This window comes from Parasteatoda tepidariorum, chromosome 9, assembly GCF_982258835.1.
Source record: "Parasteatoda tepidariorum strain Cologne lab strain chromosome 9, Ptep-v5.0, whole genome shotgun sequence".
Classification (NCBI taxonomy): domain Eukaryota; kingdom Metazoa; phylum Arthropoda; class Arachnida; order Araneae; family Theridiidae; genus Parasteatoda; species Parasteatoda tepidariorum.
In genome coordinates, this window is record NC_141763.1 from 31,187,916 (window position 1) to 31,204,949 (window position 17,034).

Below are 17,034 nucleotides of genomic sequence, written 5' to 3' on the forward strand. Positions count from 1 at the left end.
CTTTTTTTGAATAATTTTAACTTTAAAAAAACAGTTTTGACAAAAAAATAGGAATAAGTTTTATTCATCAAAACTCTTTAAGAAGATTAATCAATCGAAATTGAGATTTAGAACATTAAAAAAGTTAATTGCAAAAGAAAAGTTATCGAAATATTTGTGAAATCAAACACTTCATGCTATCTAGAGTTCCGATATCTAATGAAGTTAGAAAGTTGCGACATACGGGTAACATTCTCTGAATTTTTGAGAAACAAACATTACCAAAGAGAAACAAAACAAACATTCCATTTTCTCGTTAACTTAATCTGGAGTCTCCTACAAGATATTATTCAATTGAATTTCAATTAAAGGTATGTATTCATTTTTATTTCTTTTAAAATTAATCTTAATTATTCAAAGTATCTATTAAACGCTCAAATGTAGTTAGATAGCAAAGAAGTCAACACAGCTGCAAAGAAACTCATGGATACTATTTATTAACTTTCTAATTTTAATTAATTGTACAAATTTGTCATCCTTTAAACAATAATAAAATTAAACATAAAACAGAATTTCAATAACGATAAAACAAACTGCTAACGAAAAGCTCACAACTCTGATTAAGAAAGCGGAGCTCGAAATTTCGCCAAGTGTTGCAACACTTTCAGCTATTTTGCTCTTTCGTAAACTTTATTCGTCAATTTAGGAGCTGCTGTCGTAACTCTCAAACGTAAGAGAGGTATAGGGTCTCTCATACAATCCTTTCAGTTTATTTTCGTTCGAATCAAACAAAAATTACCGATTTAATTACCTGCTGAGACATACAGGTGTCTCCCGGGTTCCCCTTCTTGTATAACCATGGAATTGGCCGATACTTCTATTGGATACATGCAGTCAACAATTTCTTTCACCTGTGATGAAGATACCATATGCTGGAGGAAATCGTTGCCCAAAATAGCATCCTTAATCAACTGCTTCGATCTGTAATATAATATCAGTTTATTGTGTATTGCCGAACTAAAACTCACGAACTTATTTTTGAGTGAGGATTATTCACATTTTATTTTAAGAACACACTATATGAAAGGTATTGCTCTGAAGGCATAAAACAAAAATAGTAGCAATAATTGATTTAGTAGTTTTTAGAGTTTGACGATACATGCCTCATTTTTAGAATACAAGACGCAATATGAACTTCCTATTTACCTTTTTAGCATGTTATAAACTGCAAAATATAATTGTAAATGCTACAGAAAAAGCGTATTTTTTTTTACAGAAAAAGACTGTCTAACGATAACAACAGATTTTTTTCTGTTTTAAAACGTTACCGCGCATTACAAAAAATTTCCGTTTTTTTGGAGACTTTCACCGTATATTTCATGGTTTAAAGCTGTTTTTTTCACAGAGCAACTTTGTTTTGTTTTACTGCTAAAACTGCTAATTCAAATTCTAGTGTTGCTTAAGGTAAGATAACTTTTATCGATTTTTCTAGTCATTCTACGATTGTTTTCAATACTTGCACTTTTCAGAAATTATTTTACCGTTTTGCTCAAATTAATGAAATTTTAATTTATTAAATATTTTTAAAATAAATAATGGTCTTAAGGTTTTTAATATTGCTCTTCTATATCTCGGGGTTTCACTAAAAGACGGCCGACAATTTAAAGTTCTGTAGCAAAAAGAAAAAAATAAATAAATTGGGAATTGCTTCTATCAATGCAATGAAAAATTTTCCTTAAAAGTACTATTTATTAATGAATTTATATTAAATATATCAAATATGAAGCCTACTAAGCTTCAAATTTGATTTTTAAAACCACTAGTATAACTGGAGAACCTTAGGCAAGGGACGAATGTCTTGGCATAGGCTTGTTGAGAAGGCCAAGGCCCATCCTGGACTGTCATGCCAATGAGAAGAAGAAGAAGTATATTTATTACTGTCACAATTTTCCAGAAATTTTTTCTCTTCCCGGGGTTCCCAATTTTTTTCGGTTACATAACCCTAAATGATTGACCTTCTTTTAGAAGAATCTCGAGAACTAAAAACCATTAAATCAATCAACCAAAAACCATTATTTATTTAAACATGTTTAATAACATAATGGTTTTTAGTTGATTAATTAATCAAAATTGATTAATTATTTTGAAATATTCTATGAATGAATGAAGAAAGAATTTTTTCACCGTGAAATTTAAACAATACTAGTCTTAATATTGGATATCATATCAGTCAGTTGAATTTACAGGCCCTAAAGTGGCATATAGTATAGTTCATTATTTTATTTTATTACATGCAAAAATTGAAAATGAACGAGCTAAAATACTGTTCTCGTTTAAATAAAAATAAAAAAGGACAAAAATAAACGCTGAGAATTGTTTTACAGATGAATATTAAATAGCTATTACAGAATTCGGTAACTGATAATATTGTTCTAATTTTTCGGAACCCCTGTGACCTTTCCATGGCACCCAAGGGTTCCGCGGATTATGATTTGGGAACCCCTGATTTATAGTATATAGGCATAAAACTATTTCTGAAATACAAAAAAAAAAAAAAAAAAAAAAAAAAAAAAAAAAAAAAAAACAGTTTTCTCGAAAAAGAAGGAAAAAAAACTTGAGTGGCGAAAAAAGAAGTAAATAATAAAATATAGAGGCTTACTTAAAATCTTTTTCATGTTTCTGTATTTGATAGTCAGCAGCCCCTTTCGACGAAAGAGTCACAGCACTTTCTCCCGACACTCCCTGCTTTTTACCAGAGGGTCCACCAGTGACCGGTAAGGGACTAATTTCCAGGTTATCCTGTTTTGGAGCTGAGTTAGATATGTTATTTCCCTGAGCTTTTTCATGAGCAGTTATTTCCAATACCGACTGAAAGATAAATATTATATTTAATAGCAATATAACAGGTGTCACACGTGAGAAACAAGCAAATATTTATACAAGGTTTGTTTTTATAATCTTATTTCGGCTCTTCGAGTAGAAATATGTTGTGTTACATAACACAGCCGGCATATATCAGATTCTTTTACTTATATCTTATTAATTATTTATTAAATCTATAATTATAATTGTTATTTATGAAAAAATAAAATAATTAACACGGCAGATTAAATATTGAAAATCATATGGTAATTTAAGTAAAATATTACTTTTTGCAATGTATTAGTGAGTTTAATAGTTAAGAATGTTGATACCCCCACTAAAAATAATCTTAAGATTTTCTTAAGAAAATGTCATTTTCTTAAGATATTCTACAGAAATCTTAAGAATTTTTTAAGATTTAATTCTATCTCCAAAATATCTTAAGAATTTTTGCAGATATTTTACAGACATTTTGAATATCGTTAAGGTGAATTAAGTTTGTCTTCAAAAATTCTTAAGAAAATCTTAAGACAGATTCCTGAGTTAGAATTACCTTAAAGCATATTAAGATTCTTTAAAATATCTCAAGAATTTTTTCAGACATTTTATAGACATTTTGAATATCTTTAGGGTGAATTAAGTTTGCTTTAAGAAAATCTTTAGAAAAGTTTCCTGAGTTAATGTTACCTCAAAACATCTTAAGACTTTTTAGAATATCTTAAGAATTTTTGAAGACACTTTAAATATCTTTAAGGTGAATTAAGTTTGAACAAAGATTTCTTAAAATTTTTTTCAGTTCACCCAAAATTTGTCTTGTGATATTTTCGATAACGATCAGATCTTAACACATCAGAGAAAAAAACCCCGAAACATTAGTATTAAATATAAAGTTCTTGAAAATATATATTTTTAAACATTTATACCACGGGTGTGCTATAAATTTTTAAAATTATAACAATTCAATCAAAGATGGAATCTTCGAAGATTTTCGTTTCTGTCATATACTGTGTTAATCAGTGGTTCAACAGAATCTGTGTTGACTTCCATTAAATTATCAGCAAACTGTATTGATTTTTCAAGCCTCTGAATGCCAGCAGCAGTTGAGAAGTTCACCAATGCCAATCTCTCTAAGCTTTCTACAGTTTCTTTACTAACTGAATGCAAAACTGAGTTTCTTGGGAAGGTTCAAGTAGAAATTTAAATAAATGCTTTCTACGCAAACTAATTAGAGAATAACTCATTATGAATATCACTGTTTGAATTCTTTTTGTTTACCACTACTCTCATCAGACTAAGAACAAAACATAAAAACAGGAAAATTTCTACAGATAAGACTAGAAAATATCAAAACTGTGGCAACTGTCTTAATGTGGAACTGACACCATATCATGTTTTTAACTGCCCTGCAGTCGCTGCAGGCCTTCACCTCTTAAACTACCCCACAGAAGAGGATTTGTATTCTTTTAATGCCATAGAAATAACAAAAACTATTCAAGCACACCATGAAATATTATTCAATAGAGGATACGACACCAACCAACCAAAGATGAAATCTACTATTTAATCTTTTAATGCATTTTTATTGTAATGTATAATTTTTCGTATTTTATTAATCCGTTCACTATAGGTGCATTGTGCAGTGTGCAGAATTAGATACTGTGCAGAGTGCATTGTACAATAAGCAGAAGAAACATATCATCCTGAATAACTTTTGATCTAATGATCGTACCTTCACATTTCAGGACTCAATCTTAATGGCTTGAGGGGACGACTACAAATATACTAATTAATTAGTGAAGACGACACTTTAAGTTGCGAAATAAGACACAAAAATGTACTTTCTCTGAAAAAAACATACCTTTTTATCCTCAAGGATTTGGATTCATGATTCTAAGAATGTAAGGGGTAGCTACAATCTGAGAAATATTGAACCAATAGTTTGGTCAGGAGAGGGGTTCAAAGGTTGGACTCTTTAATGTCAATTTTACTTTTTGGTATTTCACCATATCTCGATAACTTTTCAGGTAAATTGAGATTTTTTTGTAGACAATCGTTTATCGAAAAAAAAAATTCTATGCAAAAAATAATTTGTAATAACTATTTATTATTTAATTTAATGATATTTGTGAAATTCTAATTTGTAAGGTATACAAATTTTTACATCATTTTAAAGAATGTAATTTTATAAAGTAAATTACATACAATACTTTTATGGTATTTCACCATATCTCGATAACTTTTCAGGCAAATTGAGAATTTTTTTTTGTAGACAATCGTTTATCGAAAAAAAAAAATTTTATGCAAAAAATAATTTGTAATAACTATTTATTATTTAATTTAATGATATTTGTGAAATTCTAATTTGTAAGGTATACAAGTTTTTACATCATTTTAAAGAATGTAATTTTATAAAGTAAATTACATACAATACTTTTATGGTATTTCACCATATCTCGATAACTTTTCAGGCAAATTGAGAATTTTTTTTTGTAGACAATCTTTTATCGAAAAAAAAAAATTCTATGCAAAAAATAATTTGTAATAACTATTTATTATTTAATTTAATGATATTTGTGAAATTCTAATTTGTAAGGTATACAAATTTTTACATCATTTTAAAGAATGTAATTTTGTACAGCAAATCACATATTTAAAATAGTTTCTAAGATATCGAATTTTAAATACCTGACTTTTTTCTAGTACGTAAGAGTCCGATCAGTACGTCAAAAGTTATTCAGGGTGGTTCGTTTTTTTGCTTACTGAACAATATTACTTAAATTGCTTAAGTAATACACAGGTTAATTTATATTATTAATGCAGTTTTCGTAGTTTGAAGGATTTTGCCTTAGCGTTTATAGTATTTTTTTTTTTAACTATACCCTGACTTTTACATTACTTTTTTATACAGTCTTTAAAAAATTGCAGATATTTAAATCTTTGAGAAATATAAAGTATCCCCTGAAGAAAATTAATATTTTTTTTCATGGAACTTTTCAAATTGTTATAATATCTTCATACAATTAATGACAAAGAAGCTGCAGTATATAACTGAAGTAGTTTTTATGTAATATAGAATTTTTTGTATTGCGTTTAGAGTTTTTAATACATATTTCTCAAATCATAAAGATATATTTTGTTCAGGTATATGGTCTTTTAAAACAATAAATAAAAGATCTGTATATTTTATTATATGATTGGTTTTTATATCTTAAGTGGTAGTTTCACTGTGAACTCCATATAAAGGGGATTCTCATGAAATAACATAATCGAATATATGTTTATGTTTACACAATCACTAAATCCTTTAAAACTATAAACACATTTTTTTGGAATAACTTTTACAAAATAATACCTTTTATTTTCTAAATTAGAGAAAAATAATTCACATGATGGGTTTAGAATTCCTTAAAAAGGGATGAACTTGTCGAAATTTTTTCCTAAAATAAAACGGACATGCTTTAAACAAAAATGCTTTAAACAAAAATACTTTTAAAAATTAATTCTTTATTTCTTTGAATGAATTTTGCGTCGTCGACATTTTGCCTAAATAAAGGAGGACATGTTTTTAACAAAACTATTTTCATAAATTAGTTCTTTATTTCTTTGATTGAATTCTTCGTCGTCAATTAATTCTTTATTTATTTGATTGAATTTTGCGTCGTCAGATACACTCGTCGACATTTTTCCTAAAAAAGGGAGGACATGCTTTTAACAAAATGGTTTTTAAAAATTAAATTTATTTTAATTGAAATCAATTCTGCTTCGTATGATACACTCATCGAAACTTTTCTTTCAAGAAAAAAAAACATGCTTTTAATAAAAACGTTTTGAAAATTAGCTCTTTATTTCTTTTAATTTAATTGAATTCTGCGGAATTAAATTGATTTACATTTCTAATATTTCCTCGAATGGATGTAAAACGAAAAAAAATGGAAGAAGGCAATATTATTTAATAAGACTTTTTTTAATCCGATCAATGTTAATTTCAATTGAAAATTTTCTTTATTGCGTCATTCTTCAGTTTCTTTTTTTAGAAACAAGTGAACCTTGAGGAAATAATTGCTTTGATGGGGAGTTGATAAAGCTTTCCGCGCTTTCTTCGTTAGCACTAACTTACAATAAATAACAATTAATAATGACATTTTTACTGACAACTTCTGACTTACACATTATGTAAAATATCGGATGATGTCTTTGCATTACGAAAATTACGAAACTTAAACTTTCATTTGAATGAGCAAAATCATTATTAGAGCAAATATATAAAAAGTCATTGCAACGCAAATGTTTGCAAAAACCTTGCTTTATTTCAAAGTTACTTGAGAATATTTTTCCCACAAAGAGAAAAAAAAATTAATTTATATTTAAAAAATAGTTTAGTTGTTTTAAAAACACATCACCATCTCTGCTTTTTTCTAAATTTTTTTTTTCTGGCGTAATCTACACTGTAAAAAATTTGGTAAAAAATACCAGCATTCAAAGTAACGGTACTATTTACTGTTAAATCCATTTTTACTGGAATATATTACGGAATTAAAAAATTTTACATACCATAATTTTGTCGTAAAATCACTGAATCACTTTAATTAAATGAATATTACTGTAGAAAATCACGCTATAATATTTTACAGTAAAAATGCATTTTACGGTAAAAGGCATTTTACTGATGATGCAACCAAAGTACCCGGTACTTTATACCGTAATTTAATCCTTAATTTTTCACAGTGTAGGAATTTTAAAATTTTGGTACAACTGAAAATACTTTTAAGATGTTTTACTGGAAATATTTCATTTAGACAGTTGCAAATTTACAAAAAATCTCATTTATAATAAAGAAATAGATTTATTCTTCTAAAACACATACTACAATTTTTTCTTGTTCTCAAAAAATGTTTTTTTAATATAATCTTGAATTTTGAAAATTCAAAACTGTAAAAGAATAAAAAGTGTTTTTGTCATGTATGCTAAAAAACATTTAATTTAAGTGATAGAATGTTTGCAATATGCTATATTGTTTTTTTAAATATGTTAATAAAGAGTGTTAAAATGAGACTTTTTTTTTATTAATATTTAAAATTAAAAAAATTTCTGTGCCTTATGTTCTATATTAGATTGTTTAGAACATTTCGACCGAGTTCTGAACACGAATGGTAAGGCAAACAATTTTAGAATTTTCAGTAAAATGTGTAGATATGAAAAGCAAAGAAATTCGTTTGGATTGAATGCTTTCAAAATATAAAACAAAATGCTTAAATATGAGGCAACCTTAAGGCTTAGCAAGACGTTAAGTTTAACAATGTTTTAGACTAATGAGTTAGGTTCCACGTTAGACAAAAAAAGAGTTCTTTTTTTTCATATTAACCAACGGAGAACTACATAAATGTATTTTTCTTATTTGCTAAATTATTAATTAATATTTTTAACTTCATTTTAATCATTGGCATTACTAAATAACAACTAACAATGAACAGACTATTTAATTATTGAAACATGATATCTATAAAGACAGTAAGTATTTTTAAAACTTAAACTTTAGAAAAGTTCTCAACGTGCTCAAATGTTTTTTATTTATTTATTTATTTTTTTAAATAGAGTTATAGTATTTTATTTCATACTTTATATCCGTCGTTGGACAGCCGACCAAATTTTGGGTTTACGACTACTAATGTTCAACTCCGTAGCCTTGTAATTTTGAACCAAACCAGAAGGAAACTCCTGGATCAGTACCCCCAGAGGTATTGATTTGTTATGGGAACACGGAGGAGTTTGCGACTCGACAGATTTGGCGTGCATCAGTCACCATTTACTACACGGGGAGTCTTCGGCCGGCCTGAGATCGAACCCACGAACTCTTGGACATGAGCCCAGTGCCCTACCAACCAGGCTATCCTGGCCCTCGAATTATAGTATTGGGAAAAAGTTTTCTGTTAAATATACTTAATACGAGGGCTGTTTTTTTTTTAAAAGTAGGAGCCGTTTCGCTGTATACACTGAAAGGTGACGCGTGCGTCGCAAAAGTGCTTGCGTTGGGTCCCGGAATTCCTTGGGAACAACTGTGCTCAGTTACAGCTGTGTAGGTAACCCACGAACTCTTGGACATGGAGCCAGTGCCCTACCAACCAGACTATCCCTGCCAACTATTTTTTTAAAAACTGGCAACTACTCTGAAAATAGTCTGGCAACTATAGATATAATAGCCTGGCAACTATTTTGAAAACAAGATAAATGCCTGTAGAATCAAAAAATAAATTTGCTTCATGAAATTTTGTTTTCGTTTGGTTTTTATTTTTAAACTTAAAAAACGCTTTCGTAGTTTTTACGTTACTTAAAAAACGTTTTCGTAGTTTTCGTTTTGTTTTTACGAGTAAAACGTACAAGCAAGTATGTTTTTCAAAAATGCATGCTTCTTCTGACATCCTGTTAGAATAAAAAGAGAAAAATATTTTAATGAGAAGACTTTTAGAGGGATCTTTTTAAAGTTAAGCTAGTAATTTAAGCTAGAAAATTGATGTGAAATCTTGAAAGGAAATGTTTTGGAATAAATTTTGAAAATTTAAGTACAGAAGCAACTGTTCCAACAAAATTGGCAGTAGTATTATAAAGAGCATGGCACAATTATCCATACTTTAACAAGTTCTTTTAAAAACTCGAGTGGTTTCGTTATATTGATTCATTCGATAAAGGGTTAAAATTTTATCAGGAGTTTCAAATATATTTCACCTTGTATTGACCGGAAAATATTTTTTTTAGTATTTATAATGAACTTGAGGCAAACCAGACAGAAGTTTGACACCATTTTCTGTTTCTCCGGACGTCCGCAGGAAGTTCAATGCTTAACGATACAAAATAAAACTTAATTTGAAGAAGACTAAACGGAACTGCAAAAAAACATTCATATGTAGTGTGATAGTAATAAGAAGATAATAACAAAATTAAAAGTCTTAAGGTCACAGAATAAAAAAAAAAGTCGGCTTGAAAATTCTAAATATATCCACTAAGAATATGAAGGTCATTCACTTCCAAATTGTAAATCTAAAAAGCAGTTTAGTAATACATATAAGCTTTATAAGGCTTTAAAGCAAAATATGTCTTTTTCTGTAAATATTAGAATATATTGGACCGATACAAATATCCAAATTTAATGAGTTGCCAAGGCGAACCTGTTACTAAAATTAGCTATTCTTATTTTAAAATCCGTATTTTTAGTCCAACAGTTTCAAATTTATCCTAGTTATTTTGATTTTAGCCGAATGAAATTTAGTTAAATTTCAAACTAGTGTTAGGAACGGTAGGATTAAAATATAAATTTGGTACCAAAAATTTACACAACTCTTTCCCTCACTTTAAACGAAGATAAGGTTCTAGAATGAAATTAACCTAAACTTGCAAGTCTGTATTAAAAAGAGAACTTCGAAAATCTGCCATAGACTTGACTGCAAGAAAACACTAGTACACGATATGTCGGGTGTCTTGGGATATTCATCCACTTTTAGATGCACCTGGATAATTTTGTTTAAAAATTTTTTTCCGCACATGCGCTGTATAAAGCAACTACTTCAATTACTCTTATCTGGTGCAGTTTTTTTTATTATTTTTTTTAATTTTAAGGAAATAATTTCGTTATCAGTTTAAAATTGATTCAAACGCTTTGTTTAATTTTTTTTAATATTTAAGCTATAGCAAAAGTGGCACTAGACCTAGTATATATTTCGGACATTTACCAAAGGTCTAGTCATACTAGGTCTGGTTAAGTGCCATTGCCCTGTATAAATTTGCCCGATATATCCTACACTGATGTTTTTTTAAGGTCAAGTGCCATTGCCCAGTATACATTTTCCCGGTATACCCTACACTGATGTTTTTTAAGGTCAAGTGCCACTGCCCGGTATACATTTGCCCGATACTCCAAACACTGATGTTTTTTCTAATCTATCGTCAGTAAGTATTAAAATATCGAATAAATGCAATTATATCCACGAATAAATTAATATCAAATCGGATGTAATAAATATTTTGGACATTCACCAAAGCGACTAATTTGATTGTCAACAATCACCGGTGAAAGTCAACAACCACCGATTTCGGTCATTCATAGTAGCGTGCACATCATTTACATAATAACCTCATCAGGACGATTATTTCATACTTTGCCTAAATAGTATCCGGCATTTCAAAAAATAAAAATAATTGGTTTTGTTGGCGATGATCTCGTAAGGCGATAAAGAATCATGCATAGTACAGGTAAGGAAGATATTAACCTCGAAGGAAAAGTGGATGAATACCCCAAGGAACCGATGTCGTAATTAATCTTAATTATAAAAAGTATCAAATATATGTAACAATTGACAAACAGCGCTTATTCTATTAGAATAGTTTTACATTAAAATATAAAAAAGTTAAAATATTTTCTTTCCCTTTTTTTAAATTTAACTTTAGTTAATGCACTGAGGAAAAAGTATTGTCAAACTACTAGAATATGCTAACATTGACCGTGCTTCTGGCTATATGGAATACCAAAATACTCAGTAATTTTTACGGAAGCCTTTTGGTAACGATACCAGTAAAATTAGCAATAAAAAAATGGTTTTGTAATATGTGATAAAATTAGAAAAATGTGGTAATTTTATCATGATATCTTTGAACATGGCATCAGAATCCATTATTCGGTTAAATTTACTTTTCAGCTTTGTATTTGGCACTAAATGTGTGGCAATAAGGATTATAATTTTGAAAACCAGAATTTCCGGAAAACTGTTTCCTTATGAACGAAAAAATTTACCAAATGAATGATTTAAATATCGTATACTTCTGTTTTTATTACCAGAATTATTATTTTTTATACTAGAAATGTCATCATCAAACAGTGCGGTAATTTTACGAGAATTTTTTTCACCGGGAGAATATAAATTTTATTAGTTTTTTTAATAGTTAAAAATTTTCCATTTTGCTTAGTGAGTTAGGTGTGAAAGTTTGCTGATCTTCATTCAAATTTATGCATATTTAGAACTCGGATTTTTCTTTTAATCAAAAATGAAACCTAATTTTGATAAAATATTAATAACAGAGCTTTTATATTCTTATACTTAAAAAAAAGTTTAAAAAAAGTTTCTTGCTATGTACCAATTGTACAAAAAGGCTGGACAATTTGAAAAATCAAGATTTTACATAAAAAAAACAACATATTTTGCTAAAAGTTCTCCTTAGGAAACGAGATATTTCTTCACGTAAAGCTTCAAAATTAGTTAAACAGTTTGACAATAGATAGCGCTGTCACCTGAAAAAAATGGTAACACAGTATTTTCAAAGTAACCATCAGTTGCAGGAACGACTGAGCACAGAAAAACTAAATTAATGGATACAATTACAAATATTTCAGTTTGAATGGTCCGACATGCAGCTGAAAACCTTGTTTTATAGTTTTTCGGTTAACAGCATCACCTGTTGACGAATTTTTTTAAAACTTATTTCGTAATTGGTCTAAAAAAAGGACTGATTTCCTAAGCACAACACTACAAAGTGTGCAATTCAATTTTCTGCCATTTTCTTTTAATTAATTTTGCAAATATTTGGTCATATTTTGGGCAGCTAAAAATAATAAATATATCATTATTTAAAAAATAATAATTTTCGTAAAATATGAAGGATTTGTTTCTTCATAAATTCTGTTGCTCTTTTATAAGTTTTTAAAACTCTGCTTTTTCATTAAACCGATTATTAATTATTAATTACTCATAAAAACGATTATCAAATAAAGTTTTGTAGTAAATAATAAATGAAATGCTTACTTAAAAATTTATTTAAATGAAGTCTTGAGATATTAGTTAAAGAAGCCATAACATGGAAATATTACGTAAAAAAAAAAAAGAAAAATAACAGAGAGCGAATGCACAATTCTATTCTTAAAATAGAGTTTTGAGGCTACGTATTTTTACTCAATGCCTGAGTAAATAAATATTTAGAAAGTGGAAGGTTAAATGACTTCCAAAACAAGTATTTCTTTATGATTGGTTTCAAGTGTAAGGATTACGCCGTTATTTACTTTTCGAATGGAAAAAAGCCGCTTGTGATTTTTCTGTCTCGGTATCAAATAATAAACCTCAAACAGATCAAGGTTAATACTCTAACGTCAGTACAACTATCTATTTGTATTTTGTTTGCAATGATAAAATTCTTTGCATTTGTGCTAAATTATACCAGAGAAAATGACGATCAATATCTGAATTAATTCACTGAGAGACACGATTTTTGAAAAAAATAAATTTAGAAAAATCTCGTTTAATTGATTTTATATTCGTTTTGCATAAATTTCTCAAAACTTATTTTTTAAACAAATGTAAACATTTAAACTGCATTTCAATGTGTGATTGTGATTAGATTAGTTAGTCAAATATATGCTTAGTTAGTATAAAATCAAATCACAATTTTTGCGGATTTTTAATTATCTATTTTTGATTATCGGTGCACGTTTGAGTTGAAAGTAGATATGGAAGTCTACAGATGTTTATTGCAATTACAAAATGATGAAATAAAAACAAATTGTTTTTGACGAAACCGTTTCCTGGTATATGCTTTGAGTAAAAATGTCATTAAAGTGACGAAATAATTATAGTCATTTTTTCGAGGAAACAAACTTAGTCATTCTATTTTTTTTCCAAAAAAAAGCAACCTCGTAGCGCCTAATGTATATAGCTTTCCTAACAATCACTATCACTTTATAGTGAGCATTATATGGACGGATCTTCAAACTGCACAAGAAGAACAGTTAGTGGTAAATTACACCCTAGCCAGAGCGGGAATCGAACCGAAGATCTTCCTGGTATTAAGCCAACTCATTGGCCACCTTATAGACGGTCGGCTCGTTTCGTCATTCTATTTTCAACCGTTTAGTCTTCATTTTAGTTACGTCATTCTAGTTAACAATCTCCCACGATGCAGTGCGATGAGATTTCGAGTAGAGGAAATATTTTCAAAATATATTTGAGAGTTAATGTTTCGTAACAAATAACGTGATTTAATCGCGAAATGATTTTTAAAATTAACGAAATACAGCTTAAAGATTGCTGAATAGTCAAAAATTAGACTTTTATTTTAAGAGTGTTCTAAAAGTTTTTTTTGTTTTTAAATACATTTAAAACTAAGTGGATGATGTTAAAGTTTTATATTTGATAGACAAAACATTGTTGAATTTAATATCTAATGCTATAGTGGTGGTATTGCTTTTCTTTTAATCAATAATTATTAGCAGAAATTTTTTTAGTATTAAATGTAATCACACTAGAATCGCAAATGGAGTCTTCGCAGAAGGGGTTGAAGAGTGTACCTGAAAATGGGCTGATTCTTCTAACGGAGATATAATTTAAAAGTGTTTGAATGGTAGGAATTGATGAAAATGAGCTGTTTGATGCATCTTGGCGTAAATGATGACATAAACTGCTGAGAAAATGTATTACACGACAGAAACCTAAGTCATAAATGACAATGTTCCAAAGACTGGATAGGATCCAAGCTTTCTCTTAAGTTTGAAAGAAAAAAATCAGCATTTCTTGTGAAGTAATCCGTATGCCCCTTAAAATCTTAACTTGTTGCAGGCATGACATTTCAAGGGTGATCTTATTTTTATTTGTTCTATTTCACAGTCATTTTGAAGAGGCCTTTCTTCAGAAAAAAGAGTCTGTTGTTGAGGGGAAAAACAAAGGTTGAATGACAAAGATTTCGCATTGAAGTATTTTGGTATTTGGATTAAATGTATGCTTAAAAATTTAGATACAAATAAACTTTTTCGTGAATTTTGAAAGATTATTTTTTTAAAAAAAAGGTGTTAAAATTGACAATCATCAATTGTGCTTACTTTCTTTGCACAAGTAGATTGGAACATAAAATATCGAAATAAGAAAGACACTTATTTTGTTTATTTCAAATAAGTTATAAAAGAGAAGCAAACATTTTTCTTTAAGAAAAGTCAAATGTTGTATTACAGTTCTTGTTGAAATGGCCAACTTCGAGGTACCTGTTTCCATTTCTGACGAACCGGTACCCCAAAGAGCCCGGAGAAGCCTTACAAGTACTGTTAGGATTTGGGGTAGCAGGATTTAAATAATCAATCTGCAGAACCAAACTTTGCTTACTCTGTTATGCAGAGATTATTATTGTGAACATTCAGCTTAATGTAACGTATGTGCAGAAAAATTCGCTATTATTATAGCATTCAAAAGTTATAGAAAAATTCGAAAAAAAATTGATTGGAATTTAATACAACGATACTTCAACTTTTCTCAAGAGAAGTTGAAATAGATGTTTACAATACGCGCAATAAAGAAATCAGAATTTAAAAAAAAGGATCAACTTGCAGATGATAATAATGAAATGAATTTTTTTTCCTTTCAAATTATGTATATTTGTATTTCATGGTGTTTTTGATTTTCGTCTATTTAAAGTTTATTCAAATGAAATTCATTACCATCGCATATGCTTTGCATACAAATAAAGCAATAGCCAGAGTAAGGAATATTAAGTAGATTGAATATAGGGTTTAATATTACAGGAGCAGAAAATAGCTATATTTGAGTTGGTAAATGAGCAAAGTTTAACAATTAAACGTTTTGATTATCGTCTCCAGTGCAAATGATGTAATATATATATATATATATATATATATATATATATATATATATATATATATATATATATATATATATATATATATATATATATAAGACTGTTCTATTTAAATACTGACACATATTCAAATTTTCTTCGTTCTGCTTCATTTGTTATAGATCGTTAAAAATTCCGAATCAAGAAGTATTAGCACCCTAATTGTGTCAATACTTTTTACCGTAAAGTTTTACGGAACAAAAAATCTGATATACCAAAATTTTTATAGTAATATTTACAGTAAAGGCACTGAATCATGATAGATAAAATAAATATTAGGGGAAGACGTTTCTCTTTGGGACAGTTTGAAAGCAAATATTTTTATTTCAACTTGGAGTAAAGATTACAGTAGAAATTTATGTAATACCTCATTGCTTACCATTTAAACAATTTATGAACATATTAAATTAAAAATATGTTGTTTTATGAGGAAGTAATAAATTATTTTTTACACCCTTGCAAAGTATCCCAAGGTACAACTACCTTGGAGTGCAGAGTGTTATAGTTCAGGATGCGAGGTATAGTATCTTGGTACTGAATGAAAAGTAAACAAAATAAAGCAACTAAATCTTATTCAATGAACAGAAAATAAAAAATATTGTAGAAAAAAAGAAAAAAGGCTTCTTTATCTACTAGATTAGATCATGGGTACGTCATATGCACTGAAAATTACAGGAAATTTAAGTAATTAATTGCTTCTGACACACTGAAGACCTTTTTGCTGGGGTGGGGGGAGGCAATTAACATATTATTTCTTCTTCTTCACACATAGTTTCATTTCCTAAAAGGAAAGTGTTCGTTCCCGTTTTAACAAGATATTAGATTTTTTCTAAGGTACAACTGCAATTTCCAATCCCAAAGCACAGTACATATGTTCCAGACGCAGTTGATGTTCCAGACGCAACTGCGTGAACGCAGATGCAGTGATTATTTTTAATATTATTTCCTACATCACTCTTTTGTTGGCAACATATTTGTTTTATACTTTTTCTGTGTACACTTGTGATAGTAAAAGAGTTTGTTCTATGAGATACTTGTTTTAGTGTTGATTGTAATTAGAAAACATTTACGTTTATAACCAACACATTGTGATCACTGCATCTGCGTTCACGCAGTTGCGTCTGGTACAACATTGAAGGAAAAAAAAAACGTAAAAGTGCTTGAAGTTGCTTATTCAGATTAACTAACCATCCATTTAAGTCAGTGGTTCCTGAACTTGTCTCGTAGACCCCTTGCCATGTTTTTCAGTTTTGGGTAGACCCCCTGCTTACCTTAAATTGAATTTTTGTAAATTCATCAACTTCAAATGTATTTTTGACAGCTGATATAGTGCCACTCACTCTGAAAGATTTAAATTTTTAACTGCAGTTTGAAAAACTGAAGAGAAAAAACACATGTTAATTTTATACATTTATTAATTAAATTCAAACTAATTTAATTTGTAATTTCATTAATATGTTAATGGAATAAAATAGTGCACTATAAAACCCGTACTTAGTTACTAATATTATAATTGCAGAAATAAGTTTGTATAAAAAA

General features: G+C 28.7%; 1 protein-coding gene across 1 annotated transcript in view; it reads right to left on the reverse strand.

Annotated features, from left to right (window-relative positions):
* The window catches only part of LOC107441858 (cGMP-dependent protein kinase, isozyme 1), an 86,562-nt gene that overhangs the window by 44,538 nt on the left and 24,990 nt on the right, over positions 1-17,034 (reverse strand). The window contains exons 2-3 of the mRNA XM_043052455.3: positions 2,639-2,847; positions 791-960 (exon numbers count right to left, since the gene is read on the reverse strand). Coding sequence (XP_042908389.1) covers positions 791-960; positions 2,639-2,847 — 379 coding nt within the window. The remainder of the gene's footprint in view (positions 1-790; positions 961-2,638; positions 2,848-17,034) is intronic.